This window comes from Phaseolus vulgaris, chromosome 11 (genome assembly GCF_051622355.1).
Source record: "Phaseolus vulgaris cultivar YP4 chromosome 11, ASM5162235v1, whole genome shotgun sequence".
NCBI classification, from domain to species: Eukaryota; Viridiplantae; Streptophyta; class Magnoliopsida; order Fabales; family Fabaceae; genus Phaseolus; species Phaseolus vulgaris.
The window spans coordinates 41,932,084-41,954,938 of record NC_143508.1 but is presented as its reverse complement, the minus strand read 5'-3'; the positions used below and the strand labels follow the sequence as shown (position 1 = coordinate 41,954,938).

At 33.8% G+C, this 22,855-nt stretch overlaps 1 protein-coding gene and 1 non-coding gene across 2 annotated transcripts; both read right to left on the bottom strand.

Annotated features, from left to right (window-relative positions):
• Positions 1-9,889: 9,889 nt before the first annotated feature.
• Positions 9,890-11,903, bottom strand: LOC137807815 (uncharacterized). Its single transcript, XR_016517734.1, has 7 exons — positions 11,800-11,903; positions 11,653-11,716; positions 11,206-11,543; positions 10,997-11,123; positions 10,639-10,917; positions 10,461-10,560; positions 9,890-10,384 (listed from the first exon to the last, which is right to left on the bottom strand). It is a non-coding gene; the product is annotated as an uncharacterized LOC137807815 (transcript).
• Positions 11,888-12,889, bottom strand: LOC137807809 (uncharacterized). The gene is made up of 3 exons (XM_068608619.2): positions 12,804-12,889; positions 12,626-12,725; positions 11,888-12,550 (listed from the first exon to the last, which is right to left on the bottom strand). The coding sequence occupies exons 1-3, from the start codon at positions 12,887-12,889 to the stop codon at positions 11,888-11,890; spliced, it is 849 nt and encodes a 282-aa protein (XP_068464720.2).
• Between the last annotated feature and the right edge of the window lie 9,966 nt (positions 12,890-22,855).

The window sequence follows — 22,855 nt, the reverse complement described above, 5'->3', positions numbered from 1 at the left end:
CAACTTACATCACAGCAGTGTCAATTCCTTACCAACATTTTGCGTCAGCAAAACCTTGAGGATCTTGCCTCTCACACTCAAATTAATCAAGTCGGCACCTTCTCTGCGGATGAAATCTCCAATACTGAGCATTCTTCAACTGGTAAGTTTCTCTCTTCAATATCTGCTATAAAAGAATCTTGGATTATTGATTCTGGTGCCACGGATCATGTTTGTCACAATTTGAACGTTTTTACTACTTATACTAAAATTAAACCTGTCTTAATTAGTCTTCCAAATGGACAAACTGTTTATGCCACATACTTTGGTTTAGTACGTTTTTCTGATAAGTTTTATTTGTCTGATGTGTTATATGTGCCTCATTTTCAATTACACTTAATATCTGTTTCTAAACTTACACACCAACTTAAATGCACTTTGACTTTCACTTCAACCCACTGCATTATATAGGACAATCTCACCCAAGAGAGGATTGATACAGTTAAAGCCATCGCTGGCTTGTACCTTGTCATTACCTTGCCTGCTTCTAGTCGTTCTAAACCACATTGTTTTGCTCCTTTTATTAATTGTAATATCACGGACAGAACACTGTGGCATTATAAACTAGGACACCCTTCACTTGAAAGATTACATGTCGTAAGCAAACAATACTCTTTTATTACTGTTGATACTCATCATGTATGTGATACTTTTAGTCATGCAAAACAGAGAAAACTTCCTTTCACTTTAAGTAATACTGTTACCTCTGCTATTTTTGATCTTGTAAACTTTGATATTTGGGGACCATGTTCCATAATTTCTATGCAAGGTTTTCGTTATTTCTTGACTATTGTTGATGATTACTCGCGTTATACTTGAGTTATTCTGCTGCATAACAAATCTGAAGTGCGCCAGCACATCATTAACTTCACTGTTTTCATTCAAAATCATTTCAAAACTAATATCAAAACGATTCGTATTGACAATGGTGTTGAGTTTGCTATGTCAAATTTTTATGCTTCAAAGAGAATTATACATAAAAAATCTTGTGTTGAAACACCACAACAAAATGGCATTGTAGAAGGTAAGCATCAACACATACTAAATGTAACCCGTGCTTCACTTTTTCAAGCAAATCTTCCTCCTATTTTTTGGGAATTTGCTGTAAATCATGTTGTTTTCTTAATAAATGTTATTCCTACTCCATTACTTAATAACATCACTCCTCATGAAAAGTTGTTTGGAAAACCATATGACATTTCCTTTCTAAAAGTGTTTGGTTGTCTCTGTTATGCTAGTACCATCACTGCACATAGGAAAAAAAATTAGATGATAGATCTATCAAAGGTATTTTTCTTGGCTTCCCGCAAAATACAAAAGGTTATATTATCTTAAATTTAAAGTTTCATAGCATAGAGATATCAAGACATGTAATCTTTCATGAAAACCACTTTCCATATAAATTGGTCTGTGGCTTGCCTAAGGACCCTGACACTTTATCTCTCCCTATTTCTAATGCATATAATTCTGCTTTTGATTTTTTTTTTCTGATATTGCACCTCCTGTTGAGCCATGTGCTTCTACTCCTGCACCCAATATTGTCCCTCCACCAGCCTCATTATCCTCTGATCTTCCAACAAATAGTGCCTCTACTCCTGCATCCGACATTGCACCTCCACCAGAATTATCACCGCCTGCATCTCCAGGAAGCACCTCACCCCAATTTCCAAGAAGATCAACTCGTCCTCACCGACAACCTGCCTATCTTGCGGATTTCCACACCTGTAAGTAGTAGATATCCTATTCATAATTACTTGTCTTACAATTCCTTATCTTCCAATTTTAGAAATGTTATTTCCTCTATCAATTCTCATCCTGAACCTCGGACATATAACGAAGCCTCCAAACATGCTTCTTGGCAATTTGCCATGCAAGATGAGCTTCAAGCTCTTGCTGCTAACAATACTTGGCAACTTACCCCTCTCCCTCCAGGAAAGAAAACTATTGGTTGTAAATGGGTATATAAAATCAAATACCATTCTGATGGCACTGTTGAGCGCCACAAAGCTAGAGTTGTTGCCAAAGGGTTCACCCAACTTGAAGGACTTGATTTCTTAGACACTTTTGCACCTGTTGCTAAACTCACTACCCTCCGCCTTCTTCTTGCTATTGCCACTACCAAAAATTGGATTTTAAAACAACTTGATGTCAATAATGCCTTTCTTCATGGTGATCTCCATGAAGAGGTATACATGACCCCCCCACCTGGCCTCTCTCTTCCTTCTCCCCAGCATGTTTGCAAGCTTCAACGGTCTTTGTATGGCCTTCGTCAAGTTGGTCGCCAATGATACGCCAAACTTTCTACTTTTCTTTTATCAAATAATTACTATATTTCTGCTGCTGATCATTCTCTTTTTCTTAAATATAATAACGATAAACTCACTGTTATTCTTGTTTATGTTGATGATTTGCTCTTAACTGGTGATGACATGGAGGAAATCAATACAATTACTACATCCCTTCACCTTCTTCACTTCAAGATAAAAAATTTAGGTCATCTCACTTACTTTTTGGGATTGGAAATTGCTCGCAACAGTTCTGGTCTTTATTTAAGTCAACGCAAGTATACTCTTGATCTTCTTCATGAAACTGGCATGCTTGACTTTGCACCTGTGGCCACTCCTATGACTCATACCTCCCGTCTCTCTCCCGATCAAGGCTCCCCTCTTGCTGCTGATGCAACTTCCCAATACAGAAGACTCCTTGGACGTCTAATCTACTTAACCAACACGCGACCTGACATCGCCTTTGCTGTCCACAATTTAAGCCAATTCATATATGCACCCACAACTCATTATCAACAAGTTGTCTCACGTCTTTTGCGTTACCTCAAGGGCACCCCTGGTGAAGGACTATATTTTTCTCATACTAGCTCACCTCTGTGGATTTAGTGACTCTAACTGGGCAACATGTCCTACCACATGCAAATCTGTCACTGGATATTCCATCTACTTAGGAGACTCCCTAATATCATGGAAATCAAAGAAGCAACCAACTATCTCCCGCAACTCCTTCGAAGCCGAGTATAGAGCCCTTGCCACCACCACATGTGAGCTACAATGATTGTCTTACCTCCTTCAGGATTTACATCTTCCTCTCTCCCAGCCTGCAACCCTATACTGTGACAACAAATCTGCCCTTCAAATAGCGTCCAATCAAGTCTTTCATGAACGCACCAAGCACATCGAAATTGATTGTCACCTAGTTCGTGAAAAACTTAACTCTGGTCTCCTCAAACTGTTGCCATTACTTCTGCCATGCAAGTTGCTGACATATTCACCAAGCCCCTTGCTTCCGCACAGTTCTCTACTCTCAAATCCAAGCTGGGCCTGACAAATATCTACTCCCCAGCTTGAGGGGGGATGTTAACATATTTAGTTTTTCTGTTTTAAGTTATTGGGCTTTGTTTGTTTGGCCCAACTTTCCTTTTCTGTTTCAGCAAGGTCTTAATCTTTTTCTTATATATACACCATGTATTTTACTCTCTAATATACAAGTAAATAAGAATTTCTTTTGTATTTTCTTTTCTCTGCTTTTCCCTCTTTTATGCTTAAGTCATTGTCTCTTTTTCATTTGCAATTAGGGTTCATCAGAACCTCCCTTTCTCCATTGCGATTTCGTGCGCTCCATTTGATGCACTACATCAGACAAGGAATATTCATCTTCATTAACGGTCATAATAACCTTTTATGGAAAGAAGTGAAAGAGGATACAAAAGAAAAATTTATCAGTGATCTTAAAAATATTATAAAACAAAATAATAGATTGTATATAGGGATGAAGCAAACCATCTATATAGCAATATTAGAGATCGTCTATCCTATAGATGATCATAGACCAAACCGTTTAAATAGACAAAATACAAATTGTCTATCTTGTAGAAAGTCATAGACCTGACCGTCTACCCTTATAGATGGTCACTTACCAGACCGTCTAATACAAAGAAGACCATCTAACACACAATATTTTTAACAACCTTTCTTAAACTGACGATTGGATTAACAACAACCATAAGTTTAACACGATTCACAAGAAAGGAGACCCAAAAATAAGAATAGTAAACACATCAACAATCTAAAAATGAGCAGGAAGATAAATAGGTTGAACGTGTTTTTGATGAATCACGAACAAAGTGTAGATCAAATTCAATGTTTTGTTTTTGTTTTGGAATGGAGAATGAGATTAGAAGCAAGACAACGTTGAGATTGTTTGAGTAGATTTTAGGAATCAAAAAAGGAAGATGAAGTTCAGTGAGAAGAGAAGACAACCACTTTATTTCAACAAGAGCAGTAGCAATACTTATGTGTTCCACTTCAGTATTGCTTCATGAAACAACCTTTTGCTTGTCAGAAGACCATGAGACAAGATTTGAGCAAAAAAATGCAACCTAGTAGTTGATTTGTGATCATTAGGATTTGAATCCTGATAAGCATCATTTAAACCTTGAATATGAATGCGATGACAGTTTCAAATAAGCAGATCGTGATCAATAGAACTAGGAAGATGCCAAAGAATATGTTTGACATGTATTAACACACCTTGTTGACAATATAAGCTATCTCAGGTCAATCAAAATATATTGTAAGGCTCCAACAATTGAGCAATAGACGGTAACATTAGGAACAACAGTAGACACATCTTGAGTTAGACGAAAAAAAAAGATCATCGAACTTGGTTGAGGTTTGGAATCTAGTATATTTGTGCGCCCAAGAAGGTCCCTAATATACTTGGATTGAGATAAATAAATATTACCATCTACCACCCAAGACGCTTCAATGCCATGAAAATAATGTAGAGGCCTTAAATCTTTCAAAGCAAATAGGTTACGTAGTAGTGAAATAAAAGAACAAATAACATTAGACAATGTACTAGTGATAATTATATCATCCATATAAAGAAGAACAAAAAGAGTAGAAGAGTCACCAAACTTTACAAACAAAGACAAATCACTCTTAGTTGAGGTGAAACCCAAATTATGTAGAATAAAACTCAACTTTTGATACTAGGAACGTGGTGTCTGCTTAAGACCATATATAACTTCATGTAATTTACACACAAGATTTGAGTTACCTTTAACAAAACCTGGTGGTTGTTGCATGCAGATTATTTCCTCTAAATCACCATTTAGAAAGGAATTATCAATGTCAATTTGTCGAATTGGCTAGTTAGATGAAACCGCACAAGTGAGAACAACACGAATGGTAGTGGGCTTAACAAAAAAACTAAAAGTTTCGTTGTAATCAAAAGCAAAACCTTTTGTCTAATTGAATCCTTTCGTGAAACATATGTTTTATCTTTAGAGGATAAACAAATGTACCCTTTTTTTTAAAGTTATATCCAAGAAACAAAGAACAAGTGATTCAATCCTAACTTGCATTGCTATGAGTCTTTTGTTTTGTATTTTGGGGTGCAGAATTTGGTGGGATTGGATGGCTAAAATGGGTTAAAGAAACTGTAAAGTATTGGTGTATGGAGAATGATAATGAAGCTTAAGAGAGGTTATGACAACTCCTAAGAAGATTCAAGCAAAACACTAATAGAAATGAAAACCTGAGAGTGAGAATTTCAAGACAAAGGAGCTAACAACTTGGGCAATATTTCTTTATCAATTCAAATCTCATTTACAAGGGGACTAACACTTGTATTTATAGGGTTATGGCCAATCAAGGTGCTGACTTTAACAATAAAAAAAATTTCAATGGTCTAGAGTTGCATTGGGTCCAAGGAGGCCCAATTGTAACTCTAGCTAGACTCTTTCCTTTTCTATTTATACCGTACTCTAATTGTCAAAATTGGCCTAAAACATGGCCCAAGATAATGGCCGAAATACAAGCCCATAATACAGCCTATACTACTTTGTACAAATTTACAAGACTAGGAAATTTGGAAGAAAAAGTTAAAAATTAATTCTCCATCAAAATACAGTTTTTGAACTCCTTCTTATTCTTCTTCCATTCTTCTATCCATGACTTTAGTTAAAGGTCCAATATGTATCCTTCCGGATGGTCCTCCATTAGACCCTCCCTCTTGAAAAGGATCTGTCCTTAGATCCTGAATGATGTTCAATGACAACAACCTCTGTTTATTTGTTATTTTCCTTTTGGATCAAATGTCAATCTACAATAGACATCAAACAAATATGAGATAATTTTCTTTATTAAAATAAAATTAAAACAAAACAAAAGAAAAGAAAACATAAATAAGGTCATTTATTTTTATAAATTTTTTGAAAGAAAAACATAAGACCTTTTAAAAAAATATTTTTGTTCACTTTGTGTTGTTTATTGCCCAAGCTAGGCAACAACATCACAAAGTGTTGTTTTTGAGATTTTTGTGAAGAAGAATGAGCATTATATAATTGAAAAAGAAGATTTCAAAGTATTACAATCCCCTTTTAAGGATTCTTTCTCAATTATGCTTGCAGGGGGTGCCATAAGAGACTCTTCTTCTTTGTGGATTTCCTCTTCTTCTTTTTCAATCAAACATTCATTTGTCTTTTCTGTGGAGGAACAATCTTCTTCAGTTCCAGACATAGATATTTATTTAAGAACTTCCTCACAATGTTTGTTTATAGAAGGAAAAATGTTATCAATATCTGCTTCAACTCCATAAGAGACTTTTCTATTCTTTCCTTTTCTATCATCACTTTATCTATCTTTTATTTCTTTCCTCTATCTTTCCTTTCGTTCTCCTCTCTTTCTCTTTTTTCTTTCTCTTCTTTTTTCTGTCAAGAACTTGTAATTTTTCTTTAAACTCTTTTTCTCTTCTAGCGTATTCTTTTTCTCTGTCTACAAATTTTCTTCCTATTCTAACAAGCTCTTTCATTTCTTCTCTAAGCTTTCATTTTCTATCATATGAAGGCGAAACAAATTTTATTCTCATACACGCCTTTAAATCACTCTAATTCTCTACTTTTGATGTTGTACCAATTCTACCATCAAGTTGCCTTTGTTGCCACACCAAGACCTAGCTTTGTCTCATTCTAAATAATCTTTAACATTTTTGTTTCCATCAAAGTAGGGAATGCATACTTTAGGCTTTGTAGAATAATAAAAACTTCTAGGCTCAAAACACACCTATTCCTTTCTTTGATAGTGGGTAAATATTTATTCTATGAATAGGTCTTTCTTCTTCAAACCTTTTGTCCTTATTTTGGTTGAGAACCAATTTGCGAAGCATTTTTTTTATATCATCCTATTTTCTATCTTTATCTTTTTTCAAAATTCTATTCTCCTCTCTCCACCCATAGGCATCTTCTTGTTCCCTATTACTTCCCTGTACACTTGATGCATGTAAATGATCATTCATTTTGAAACTAAAAAAGAAATGATTTTCACAAAAAAAAATTATTTCAAATGAGTGATAAAATATTTTCACAAATAGGTTTTAGACTTGGTGAAGTTTCAATCAAGGTCAACAAGTCAAACTGTCTCCAAGTTCACTTCCACAAAAGAGAGGTGAGTCACTACCTTGACATACTTTCACCTACTAATGAACGGATTTGATTATTACAATGTCTTAATGAGATTGTTTTGAGAGCATTTTCCCAAACACAAAGAAAGCAAGAAAATTAAAGACACAAAAAGAACTAAAAAGGTTTCGTGATACAAAGTCTTTTTTTATGAATTTCTTTTCTTCAAGTTGTCAAATCTTCCTTCTGTTTATATGAACTTGATTCTTGTCTTCAATTGTTGCCCTCTCTAAATAATCACTATTTTTAGCCTTTAGCTATGGATCATCAAGTAGAAATTAGCTTCACAACTTCAAAATCAAACTTCCACTCAATATGAATTTCACCTTATGAGGCCAACAAGTAAAAATCAATAAAAAACTCAATTAAAATTGCTAAACTAAAATGGATTAATTTGACAACGGAAAGGAGTATTTTAAGACACAAATAAAAAATTAAAGGTAACACAAACCGTGAGCACTGAAATAGGAAACCTAAGAATAACACTAGAATAGATTTCAAAAGAAAAATTCTAGAATGAAAGAGACATTGAAACTTCCAAAATTTGTGAAACTTCCAAAATTTGTGAAACTTCATCCAGAAAGATTTTGTGTATGAAATTTTTATGTGATAATATCAACACAATATTTGATATAAAAAACAAATTTTAGGTCAAATTGATGTGTATTATGAGAAAAATAAATCAAACACTGCAGTACCAGTATTCAAAGATTGAAGCTGTTTTTCAGCACTAGCAGAGATGATTCAAAACTTTACTGGTGAAATATTAAAATGAATTTGAATCTGAAATTTTTATCCCAACTCCACAACACATAAAGAAAGGTGTGGTAAAAATTTTAGGTAAAAAAGCCCAAGGAATAAGGTGCAGTAAATTTTAAACTGAGAGTAACACCACACTGAAATTGTTTTTTTCTGGGCTGAAAACGTCCTAACTTTTAATGTATATAACTTTTTTTTTATATTTTGTTTTTGGACATTTTGTTTTAACTGGATACCAACAACATATCAATAGGGTTCTGTGATTTTTTTTTCCAGATTTTTTACCAAAATACTAACCCACAATAAGTTCTCACAATAAAGACAAAATTTCACAAAAACTGGAAAAGAAGAAACCTAAGAGATTTGAAAAAAAAGAATTAAAACTCAAGACATGCACTACAAGAAAATCATTAAATAGAAATCAATTTTAGAGGCAAAAAATAATTAGTTGCTACAGTGACTAAATTAGAGACCATTTTAGATACTTACAAAATTATTGTTTTCTAAATTAGTTTCTATTATTGATAAATAGTTTCTAAATCGGTCTCTAATTAGCTACCAATGTTTTTGCTACCAAATTTAGAATCTAAATAATTGGTAGTTAAAACCTTGTTAGCTAATTAGATATTAATTTAGAAACCAATAATTTTTTTAGTCTCTAAAATGGTCTCTAATTTAGTCACCATAACAACTAATTATTTTTGGTCTCTAAAATTTGTTTCTATTTAATGATTTTCTTGTAGTGATAATAGAAACCTAACTCTAGTGAACTTGTTAATGATCTAAAAACAAGATAAGAGACTCAAAAACATAAAAAGAAGAGCACACAAAAGGCACACACACTACAAAAAAAAATCACTTTTAGCGATCACCAAATTCGGTCGCTAAAATCACTATAATCGGTCGCTAATCATATCTGCGATCGAAACAGTCACCAAATACAGATGGAAGCGAAAACCCTGGTCGCAAAGCCGTTAGCGACCGAATTATAAAGTGGTCGCTAATTTACAACCGAAATTTCGGTGGCTAAATCGGTCGCAGGGAATTTGGTCACCAAAATTTAGAAACTAAATTAGCAACCGAAAATTCGGTTGCTAAATTTGTCGCAGATAAATTTAGTCTCCAAAATTCGAAAATCAAATTAGCAACCGAAATTTCAGTGACCAAATCGGTCGCAGAAAATTTGGTCACAAAAATTCAAAACCCAAATTAGCTACCCAAATTTCGGTGGCTAAATCGGTGGCTGAATTAGAAGGTGATAGCGACCACCATTTTCGGTCGCTAAAAAGAAATCTTTTGGTGACTATTTTGGTGGCTAAATGGAGACTTCTACAGCGACAGATTTGATTTCGGTGGCTAAATAGCCACCAAATCAATTTCGGTGGCTATTTTTATTTGTATTATTAATACCTATTTAAAATGGTATTTTGACCATTTTATAAAAAAATTCAGACCTGCTTATAGAGATACTCAAAATTCAATCAAGCTAAATTGTAATGAACTTCAAATACATAGTTTAAGAAGAAGTTGTGCTCAAATTAAAGGTAAATCATACTACACAACTAAAACTGTTGAAAACTAGTTAAAAGAGTCAAATCTATGATATAATTCAACATATAACTAATCTTCTTCTGAACTGACATCTCTACTCTGGTCTCCTTTATGATGTCCACTGGTAGTAGGATCTAAAGAGCCTGATGCGGGATTATTCATTTGAATGTGTTGTAGGATGAGTTGCATCTTCTCATCTTGTTTGCGCATGCGTTCACTTTGCTCTTCATGAGTTTTCATCAATACCTCCATCTTTTCTTCAAGTGTCCCCTCCTTGACACGTTTTGTCATAAGTTCATCATTTAGCTTTTGAATAATCTCACGCATTTCTTCTATTTGATGGACTACTGGAGCTTGACTTGCAGCAGAGTGAGGACTTGTTGAACTATTAAACCTTTTGCTCAATACACCAAGACCATAAACATTCCCTTTTTTATTTCCACTTCCAACAACATCGATGTATATTTCATTGTCATCAATAGAGGCAACATGAGAGTTTTGCGAAGATGCGCTTTCAAGCATTTGCTGTTGTTGGGCTTCTTCTCGACGTTTCTTATATTTCTCCTGAAAATGAAGTCAAATTGATTATTGCGAAGAAAACATATAGTACAAATTAAACTATAACAAATTTTAAACATACCGAAAGGTCGCGAGTCTTGTCATTGACCCATTGTCCAGTCTTCAATTTCTGTTCTCTCTACAACCTCCCAAGCAGTTGGTTGTCGTTCAAGCTCTTTAGTCTACATAAATTCAATAAAAAGATATAATAGATTGCATTTAAATTAAATATAGAAAGAGAAGAAATATAATAATATTACCATTTTCTCAAAGTGAGCTGCGGTAGATATGGAACCACCACAGTAGGCTGAGGCTCCCTTCTCAACAACCCGATTCGCCTTGGCAATAATACTCTTGTTCTGGAATTCTGTAGAACTCCAATGCTGGTCCAAGGTTGCTCGAACAAGTTGTGGAATCCAGGTCCCCTTATCTTGACCATGCCTAACTTTACTCATAGCATTTTTAAAGATACGGGAGGCTTTTGTATCAAAAATGGATCTAATGAGTTGGTCTTGTTCCATATCCCACCTATACTCTTTCTGCATGTAAAATAAATTAGAAGAAAAACATTGTAGAAAAATAAAATATCATTTTAAATGTAATCATAACTCAAATTACCTTGAACTCTCCAAACCATCTATCTCTAAGCTCAAGACGAACCTTCTTGCAAGTGGGACTGGGTTCATCATATTTTTGCTTGATGATTCGTGAGATTACATTGGAAGGTCCATTTGCAGGTGAAAAACTATGTTCAAAACATATTGTCAAAATAATATATGAAAATTAGATCATATTTACGAATTACAATTAGATTAAAATATACTTACTCTCCTCTTTCTGCATGAAGCCAGGGTCTTTGATCAACTACATTGCCAGACTCATTGTCAGGTGTAAGAGAGTCTTGTATTGGTGAAGGTTGATTCATAGTTGGCTCTGTAGAAAAGGTAGTAGGATTTGATTCTCCTACATGATGTTCAATATCTTGTCCGTGAAGTGTAGGAAGTGGGGCGGCTCCTTCATAAATAGGATGTGTAGACTCCATAGTTGTTGGAAGAACAAACGAAGGGGGAATGTTGGTATTGGGTAAAGATATATCATCAACACGAACACCTCGACCACCACGATTAGGTGGTCTACGACCACCACCTCTACCCCTTGGTGTCATCTGCAAGTAAAGAATATTACATATGTGAGATGTAATTAATACAATAATCAAAGTGGATCAATCAATTTTGAATAAACAAATAAAGTAATCATGATCAAAAGACTCAAACCTGATTGTGTTTTCTACAACCAAATATGTCAACCAAATATGTCAGTTATCTTCCCTGTTATTCACTACAATTATGGGAAACCACAATAAAATTAATGTTAAACATAATTTGGACAAGGTATACAATCAATTTTAATGCATGAATTACCGAAGAGGTATCTGTGTCACTGAAATCACTCTCAATGTTATCCTCACTTGAAATGTATTCCTCCTCGTATTGTTCATCTATGTTTGTTTCATTTAGTAATTGTATATCTATTTCTTCTCTCCCCCCCCCCTCCCCCCCCCCTCCCCCCCCCATCAACATCAGCAAGAGAATCATGAATGAATTCTGGATCAACATGTAGCACTACTTCAAGTTGTAGAAGCTCATCATCTTGGTATGGAGTGTCATGCTCAACTTCACTTACTGTGTTATCAATGATTCTAATACGAGCTTTTGTTTTAATTACTCCCAACCAACCTTGGTGTCCCTCTGGATATTTGGTGTAATAAACTTGCTCTGCCTGTTGGGCAAATATGAATGGATCATATGCTTTATTATATCTCCGTGATTCTTTTACTTGAACGATCCCATAGTTCTTATCTACTTTGGTTCCTATATTAGGAGTATTATCAAACCATTCACACTGGAAGAGAACTACATTCATTATTGGAAAGCCAGTATACTCCAATTGAATAATATTAGACAATATTCCATAAAAATCTGACTCTGATTGACCATTGGTTCCTCGTACATAAACACCATAGTTAGTGGAATTCATGCCTTCACTCCAAAGAACAGTGTGAAATTTGTATCCATTGATAACATAGATAGACCATGATTGAACTTTTCTCTTAGGACCCCATGCTAAGTTAACCAATAATGGATCTTCAATATTATTTTCTGGATTTAGAACCTAAACAAAAGATTATAAATTACACAATGTCTATCTAAAAGTAAAATTTGTATAAAAGGCAAATTAAAAACATACATATTGTTTGAACCATGTAGCAAAATAGGATGAAATGTATTGGCCAATTTGAGCTTCTGAAGCAGTAGGACTAATCTCTCTTAAATATTCAACATAAATACTGCAACAAAGAAATTGATTATTCAAACCTCATGCAACATAATTAACTTTCTTTTCAAATGAGTGAACATTGTCTTACTCAAAGTATGGTTGAACCTCTTCACAGTTTTGAAGAACATACAATTGGGCAACATCAAAGTCTTTCTGATTTAGATAATATGTCATGCATTTTCTGATTTCTCTTCCTGGATAATTGAAAATTGAAATAGGAGGAGCACGTGAAGAACCCTTGCCTACTTCAAGATTACGAGGGATCCTAGTCCTTCTTGTTTCAACATGATCAGGATAATAAAATGAGGCAAATGTAGATGTTTCCTCCACCAAGTAAGCTTCACAAATAGAGCCTTCCACCCTCGCTTTATTTTTTACTTTTTTTTAGGGAGTGTAAGAACCTAAAAAAGAATATGGATGTACATAATTTTAAATATTAAATAAATAAACAACAAATATTATAATAGTGATTAGTAATTTTATACCTCTCAAATGGATACATCCAACGATATTGGACTGGACCACCAACGATATTGAAATAAAATTTGAGAATGTATTGAAAACAAAAGATCACTCAAATGTGTGTCATCATTCATGTACCATCTTTATTATACTGAGATGCATCCAAGCTCAGATGAAACCATAAAAATAGTAGAATCTGCAAATGACACCTAATGCAACGACATTAAATTGGAAATAATGTTATTATCCATTATAATGCTAGGTGCATAGAAATTCTATTTTAATTGTTGTAGCTCTGAGTCTGCAGAGATTATAGCTTTAATAGCAGATATGTAATCTGAATCAGACACACTACAGATTATGATTCCTTTATAATTCAAAAAAATAAACCATTCAGCAAAAGATAACACACTATCACCTAATAGCAGTCTCTAAACTACTGCTAATTTCTTAGAATAACTTACATATTGTTGACACTACATTACATAATATGATAGTATATATATAAAAGATAACATCAATCTAAGTACAAAGTGAAACAATGATAAAAAATTCTCAAAAAAATGTGAGATCAAAGAACCTGCATAATGGCCAACTCCAACACCTACACCTACACAGCAATCTCAGACCCAACTATACCAATGGAACAAAGATAACGTCTACACATTCTCATTCTTCGGTGCCTATTCAAAACTAAGTGCACACTAAGTGATTGTGGGCACATAGCATTATATACACCAATACGCATTCAGACATAATGATTCAGAGACCACGTGCATTTTCTTAGATGTTCCAACACAACATCAGCTTATATAGGCATAGAGAATGCCACATGTCGATCTGCAAACCGCTTCATGCCTTCATTTCCCCCCTCCACCGAATTCTTTACCCACACTAACCGAACAAGCTTATCCAAGTTCCACTCTTCACTGCTCTGCTTACCTTGCGGGCTGACTCTCTAAAGCTGCATATTATGTTGCTATCCAAGAAGTAACGCAGCTGCCTTAGTATATATTAGCATGTACTCCCCCTGCTCCTTCATTCACCGGTTCTAACCCCAATTAATATGCCCCTTAAGCTTTCTAGCAGCTCCTCCACCTGTGCTAACTTCCTTTTAGTTACCCTGCTACGCACACCCATCCACCACCACCTCTTATTTAGCCATATTAACAACTCAATTCTAGCACAGGGTCTCCCTTCCACATTATAGTTTGCTAATAAGCAATGTCTAGACATTGTTCATCTTCTCTGGACTAGCAACGACCTTAGACGTCTACGCCTTCCATGTCCACCTACAAAATTCCTTTGACCACGTTCCACTCCTTACTTCATTTACATACCTGACACCAAACTCCCTATATCCACAATTGGTGAAAAGAATACCTTCTAAAATTCAATTCACCCAGTGCATCAAACTGTTTTCTGAAAATTTTATATAAATGTGTTTTGTCCTCATGCTGTACTATCCATACTGGAAAGGAATCAGAGACACGAAACTAAAGAGTTCTTCCTCTTAGCTTTAAACTCAGACACAGTTTACACGATTACCAAGTTGACCAATTAAATCCAACAAGTTAATATGAATCATATATAGCAGACCTCCGTTCGCGTCTCTGTTCACGTCTCTGCTCGCAACTCCGGTCGCGCCTCCGGTCGCCTCCGTTCGCGCCTCCGGTCGCGCCTCCGTTCGCACCTCCGCTCGCGCCTCTGTTCGCCTCCGTTCACCTCCGCTCGCACCTCTGTTCGTCTCCGTTTCCGGCGACGTCCTCCACCTGCAGCTTCCTCCTCCTCCTCTTTCACCTTCGTTCGCACCACAACCACCTGTAGCTTCCTCCTGCTTCTCCAATGGTTCTTTGTTTTATGAAAAGTTACCCACTTTCAATACCCTAAAGTCAACACCACTCTCTAAAGCTTGAAGAAAAAAATAGCAAAAAAATTTTCTTAAAATAATAATAATAATATTCAAGAATTTATAATAAACAACTATCTCTATTAATAATTTTTATATAAACAACTTTTTTATTGAAACAAGTGATAAAAGTGTTATTAATAAAAAAATATTAATAATTAAAAAATTATTTATAATTTAATTCTGAAAATTTATTTATTTTTATAAAATTAAAGTTATTTTTGAAGAGATAGTTTTATTTAAATTTAATTATGTGGCGTAATTTATTTTTTTTAAAAGAATTAATTTTATTAATAATAAATTTTTGTTATGTAATTTTATTTATAATTTTTATTTGAACTGATATTTTAAAAATAATATTTAATTAATTCTATTTAAATTTAAGAAATTGTGATCCTTGTATAGTTTTTTAAAATAAAAATAAATTATTATTATTATTATTATTATTATTAGTAAAATAAACAATTATATTTAGCGACCAAAACAAATTCAGTGGCTAAAAAATAAATGTATTTGGTAAAAAAAAATAAACACTTATATTTAGCGACCACAAACAAATCGGTGGCTAAAAAGTAAACAAATTTGGTGGCTGATTCGGTGGCAAAAATAAACAATTATATTTAGTGACCAAAGAAAAATCGGTGGCTAAATAATAAACATATTCGGTGACTAATTCGGTGGCAGAAAATAAACAATAATAATTAGCAACCGAACTAAAATCGGTGGCTAAAAAAGAAACATAATCGGTGGCTAATTCGGTCGCAGATATATTTTTCCTAATTTATTAAAAACAACCACCACTTTAGCGACTGCTGATTTTGTCACTCTCATGTTCGGTCGCTGATTCGGTCGCAAAACTAACTAACATCATTAATAATTCAGTTGGTCGCTATTTCGGTCGCAGATTAGACACTACAGGTATTCGGTGGCTATTTCGGTCGCAAATTGCGACCACTTATTTTCGGTCGCTGAATTCGGTGACTAAAGTGTTATTTTCTTGTAGTGACAAAAAAACTAAAACCACATGGATATTCATTGTAAAAACAAGAAACAAAAAATCAAACAAAGGACTACAAGATTTTATAACATATATGAAAACAACATGACTTTAGACAACTAGAAATGGATTATAAAATAAAAATGAAACCAACATAAACTGTTTTTACCAAAAGAAAATGAAAGAAGACTCAAATGGGGGAAAGAAACTGTAAAGTATTGGTATATGGAGAATGATAATGAAGCTTGAAAGAGGTTAGACCAACTCCTAAGAAGATTCAAGCAAAACACTAATAGAAGTGCAAACTTGAGAGTGAGATTTTGAAGACAAAGGAGCTAGCAACTTGGGTATCATTTCTTTATCAATTCAAATCTCATTTACAAGGGGGCTAACACTTGTATTTATAGTGCTATGGCCAGCCAAGGTGCAAACTTTAACCCTAAAAAAACTTTTTAGATGGTCTAGAGTTGCATTGGGTCCAAGGAGGTCCAACTGTAACTCTAGTTAGACTCTTTCTTTTTCTATTTACAGCCTACTCTAATTGGCAAAATTGGCCTAAAATATGACCCAAGATAATGGCCGAAATACAAGCCAAAAATAAATCCTATACTACTTTGTACAAATTTATAAGACTAGGAAATTTGGAAGAAAAAGTTAAAAATTAATTCTCCATAAAAATAGTGTGTTTTGAACTCCTTCTTCTTGTTCTTCCATTCTTCTATCCATGGCTTTAGTTAAAGACCTAATATGTGTCCTTCTGGATGGTCCTTCATCAACAAGTAGATCTAAACTCAAGTTTATGACGATGGTAAGGGCACTATGAAGTTAATAGATGGTTTAATAGTCAATGGTAGATGATCTTGCACCCTTTAGACAATCTCATGATATGGGAGTCTATATATTTTGATGATAACAAAAACTATAATATGTGTTAAGATATCTAACAAAGCTACTAAGTGTGCAGATTCATTAGACATTTTGGGTGATTGAACCTATTACACGATCATGTAAGCTAAAGAAATGATATGGTTGAATAGGCATTCACAAAACATGTCAGACATTGTCATTACAACATATTAGACGATAACTTTCATAGTGAATGTAGCAGAAGATCCAAAGTGAAAAATGAAAGTGGTAGACTATGTCAAAAGTGCTAAGACGTTGTTCAATGAAGTGAAAGAAGTTGTCAATAGAAAAAAGTGTTAGATGATGCCAAACACTAAAAAGCTCACACTTCAATAGAGAAGCCTTTGACAAATACCATCATCATAAGAACAAGCTGGGAAAAGTGTTATACATAGTCCAACATTCAATACATCAAACGATGATTAATATGGAACGCATCAGATGATGATGCAGTTTGAACATGACAGACAATCACACTTCTGAAATGCGTTGGACGATCAAATAACAAGAAAATTTCCAAACTCAATATTTTACATTTTATAATTATTCTTGAATGTTTTCTAAACTTTTTTTTTATATGATTAGTTCATATAAATCAAATATTTAATCAAACGAATTTATTCATTTGATATAGAAAGTTTTTGAATAAACAATATTTTGACTATAAAGTTTATGAAAAACATAGCACACATATTCACTGCATTAAAATGTTTTCGAAAAAAATTTTATGGAATTAAATCCATTTAAAATATGATTATACTTCAACGTTTAAATCTTTGTTAATATGGAAACTATTATAAAGTGTATTTACTATTAAAATTCTGAAATAGAAGAACTAGATAATTCAAAAATATAAAAGATATTGTTTAAGTGATTTTCATGTGTTAAATGATAATTGATTTTAATACTCAATGAATTTCAAAAATATTCCTTAGTATATTTAATGTTATTTAAGTCTGATTAAAACTTATACAAACTTAGAAATTTTTTGAAAATGAATTTACAGTATAAATTCTCAAATAATAAGGTTTAAATAATTGAGAAATATCATGTACTTTAAAATTCTTCATGAATGAAAATATTTTCTTAAATGTTTATATAATATTTTCAAATACAGTTGTGCATTATTAATCAAGATTAAATCTTTATAAGAAAGATTTTGAGAAATTGAGTATATGATTGATTATATATTAAAAGAGTTTTTCGAATTGTATACAAACCAAATTAAATTTACTTATGCTTAAATTTTTAATTAAGTTAATTGGGAGTGTCTCGATAATGTATTTATGAATTAATATATGGGAATGAAAAGACTTGATAATTCAGAGACATTCAAAGATATTGTTTTCAGCAATATCCATGCTTTAATATAAAGATTGTATTGATCGTTGAGATTCAATAAAGGTTTGTAATTGTGTTTTAGGAATATCGAGACACACATAAGTCAGTATCCAGAGTTTCCATACTCAGTGTTTGAGTAAGGATATCATAAAGACTGATGAACAAGAATTGTGCAAATCAAGCATTAAAGTATCATCCAGTCATTGCTTAAAGGAAGCACAAGCAATGGATTAAATTCAAGAGTAATCATATGGCAAAGAAGTATACAGAGCTCGTATCAGGGCATTCCTAATCCAGCGTCTAATACAATGAAGATTCAAATTCAAACAAATAAAGTAAAACGTTCTTATTGAATTGGTTAAGGAAACTATTTTAAAGAACAAGTAAATGATGACGAAGTAGAGGATGTGATTAAATTTTTCTCTAGATATATCTTCAATGTTTATACAACCACAAATATAAAAAGAATTCAATAGTGCATTAATGAAAATATCAAATGAAGATGACAATCAATCAATAAATGTAGGTAAATCTGGCTATAAAAAGGGGGATTGAATGGAGCCAAAACTCAATTCGCTTATCTCAATCACAAACAATCACATATTATAATAAGTAAGGGATAAAGAGAAATATGCACATATTTTTATACTAGTTCAACCAATCAGAGGGCTTCGTCAAGTCCCCTTAAGCAAACCACTAAAGAGCCTTTATCAACATAAGTATTCAACACCTCTCCACGAAAACAGTCTTAATCTCCTCCTAAGACCAAGACCTCTCAACAAGTGAGAAACACTTTCAAATAAAGAGCAACAATCGAAACACATAGGCTAAGTGGAGTCTCATAGAGATCAATTGAGTCTCATTTTTCTTTCATTCTTCTAGCCATGACTCTAGTTGTTGGTCCTTTGGCTAAGGACCTTCCATCAAAACAAAATCAAATGCATACAACCTACAACTAGTCCCAAATAATCGATTATTTTTCTATATAATTTATTAAAACAATAATAAAGATTCCAACAATAATGAAGAATCTAATAATCAATTATAATTATATAAAATTGATTAAAACACTGAAACATAACAAAATTTAGATTAATATAATCAAGTATACATCAAAAGAACAAATTATTTAATATCGAAATTATCATCAAATATCATTCAAGATTGTTAGAATGGATGGCTTTAAACTAGAGGGAGGTGAATTGTTTAAAGAGGGTTTTCGCAAAATTTTAAGTCAAGAATGAAATTCTCTCAAGAAACAATTGATAAGGAATCCAGTTTGCCAAAACAACAAGCAAAAACAGCAGTACGAGAAAAATAATCGATTGTTTCGCAGAAACAATCGGTTGTTTATACTAGCAAACAAATATCAAAACTGAATTTAAAGAGATTAAGGATAGAGAGATTCCACACAGATGTTTATACTGGTTCACTCTAAACCCAGAGCTACATCCAGTCTTCTCAGAAACCACTGAGGAAATCCACTAAGCAACCACACCTTGATCACTTACACCACAACCAAGAAAGTGACCTTGATCCCCTCAAGACACACACTTCTCTTGGCCAACACTCCAACACTAAGATTGCTGATCTTGATCCCCTCAAGAACACACAGCAAATCTCAGCAAACACACAAACGAAACTTGTTCAACAGAGTACAAGGATTACACTTGTTACAGAAGATAATCTGAAATCAATACAAGCAGAATCCTATTCCACACACTTTGATCAATCACAAACTCTAAGCAATCTCAGCTCTTTGAAAAACTCAAAAACTCTGTTCAAAATCTTCTTACTCAAATCTGTTTTTCTGAATTTCTTCAAAGATGTTGTTTGTTATCAAATCTTAACAAACTCTTTAATTGCATTTAAAGATTGGTCAAAGCATTTAAAGACTGGAGCGTAAGCAGTTAAATCATTTAAAGCTCAGTCAAAGATAAAACAGTTTTTCTGTTATGGTACCAAAACAAACAATCGGTTGTTTCCTCGAATCAATCAGTTGTTTTGGTTTTAACAACTCAACCATTTGAAAAACAGTTTTCAATCTTTTCCAAAAACATCTAAGTATAAACAAACGGTTGTTTCGACAAAACAATCGGTTGTTTTTAACTTAGTTTGAAAATCATTTTTCTTTCAAAAAAGATTGAGAATGCCTATGCTTTTGATTCAATCAAGAGGTGGATTACATACACAATCTACCTCAGATCCTAACTAAAGCAGCACAGCAACAGCAAGCACAACCAAGGCTTCAACATCCTTCAAAGGGTTTGGATTCTTCAAAGTTTGAACACCACTTGGTTCAACAATCTCCCCCTATTTGATGAAGACAAATCCCTGATGCTTGTGTTGTACCTGATTGAATCTGAAGCAATTCCTGCAAGATACAATTTTAAGCAAAGCATAAAACTTATGATATTTGGTTAGCACAGAAACAAATACAGAAATTTAGAGCATAATATCAGAGTAAACAACATTCAAAATATAGCAAACTGTTTTGCAGAAAAACATAAAAACTGAAATCAACCACAAACAGCATAAATCTCCCCCTATTTGTCTTCACAAATAGACAAAAAGAAGAGATAAAACAAGATAATTGTTTTGATTACATTAGAATTAAAGCAGCAACAACAGAAAGAAAGAAAATTGAAAACCGGATATAACCACAAAAAACAATCGGTTGTTTCGATACATCAACCAGTTGTTTTTCTTCATTCATCATCATCAGCAAACTGAAGATCAAAGATTTGGTTCCGGACAACTTTGATCTGTTCATCTAGAGTCATGAAGCGTGCATCCATGCTGTCAAATTCGTTGTCAATCCTCTGAAAATTACTGACACAGAGATCATGGAGATTTCTTTGATTCTCCGCAAAGCTATCAAGCCTATTTACCATGAGTCTCTCAAAAGGAGACATGGTTTGCATCCTTTCTTCTGGATTTCCAGCACCAGCACTAGGTCCAACATCTTGATAATCTTCAGGTGGATCTTCATATTGAACATCCATATCAGCAGGTTCATCTTGTTCAAGATCAGCAACAACACTAGATGAGGCACCAAGGTCATCATCTTTGCTAATCCATTTGCCACCTACTTTGGTAAAACCCATTTTGCTAAGTGATCCATTGTTCAACTCTTGAGTTGACTTGACCAACTCAGATGTTTCATCTTCAAGGTTCACTTCAAAAAAGATTAGAAATTTAGATACCAAAACAGCATATGGATAGTGATAGTCACTTAACCTCATAGCCTTTTGCATGTGCTCTTTGATGATGTGGATCCAATTGATTTTGATCTTCTTCATGATGCAGAAGATATACACAAGATCTTCCTCAGTAAGCACTGAATGATTACTCCCCCTTGGAGTTAGAATCCAAGTCACAATGAGGGCTAGCAACCTTTCATCAAGCTTTAGACCTCCAACCGAGCATGTTCTAACTTGAGCATGTTGATTCTCCGAGTAACTCTTGTAGTATTGGATTTTGTTGAAATCCTCCACTACTCCAAGGTTTCCCTTGTTGATTCTAAGACCAGAGAACTTGAGACCAGCAACAACAGTCCATACTTCATGAGTTATCTCCATTTCTACACCTTTTACATGAGAAACTAGATTGTTTGCCTCAAACTTGAGATTTGTGTAGAACACCCTTATCAAATCTGGGTAGATGTTTCCTTTCATCTCCAGGAACTTTCTGAGAGATTGATCTTTGAGCAGCCTCCTTACATTATCAAGCTTTTGACTTTTCAGCCAATCAAAGCACACAACCTTGGGGTTGTTTATCTTTTTGATACTTGTTTCATACCTATACCTCTCAATAAGATCATTGTCTCCAGAAAACCAGCCTTCTAGCCTTCCTCCAGACCTTACACCTCTGGTTTTGACTCTCTTTGAGGTGGGAGGAGTTGATTCCATGATGGCAGAGAAGAAAACAGAGAAAAGCTCACTTCACATATTTTGCAAGAGATGTTGCAATTGGTTGTTCTTGAGGAAGAGATCAACTGCAACAGATTTTATAGCAGTAAAAGAATCAAATAGCATTCAATGATATGAGTGGGTACCAGATTTTCAGAGAGAGAGGACTTGACCCTGCCCTGCACAGAAAACGTCAGAAAAAGCTAAAAATCACATGGTCTTCACATGTGATCTTTGACTAGTCATTAAGGCTCTTGAATTTCCAAGATTTTGGAATATATTCCTTTATGACTGTTGTAACTTCTCTCTGAACGTGATTAGCTTTCAACACAGGTTCTTTGACCAAGGATTCTCTCTTTAAAAAGATCTGCAACGAATAGAAATTCAAAATTGAAATTAAATTGATTTCTTCACAGTGTTGTCAGACTCAAAACAATCGGTTGTTTCGAAGAAACAATCGGTTGTTTTTCTACAACAGTTAAAATTGATTTTGAATTTTAACCATGAGCAGAAAGAGTTCAAAGCAAATGACATTAAGCATTTTAAAGAAGATTTTTAATCATGAGAAAGAACTTTAAAACAGAAATTAAGAACAGAGAAAGGAAAGTCTTATC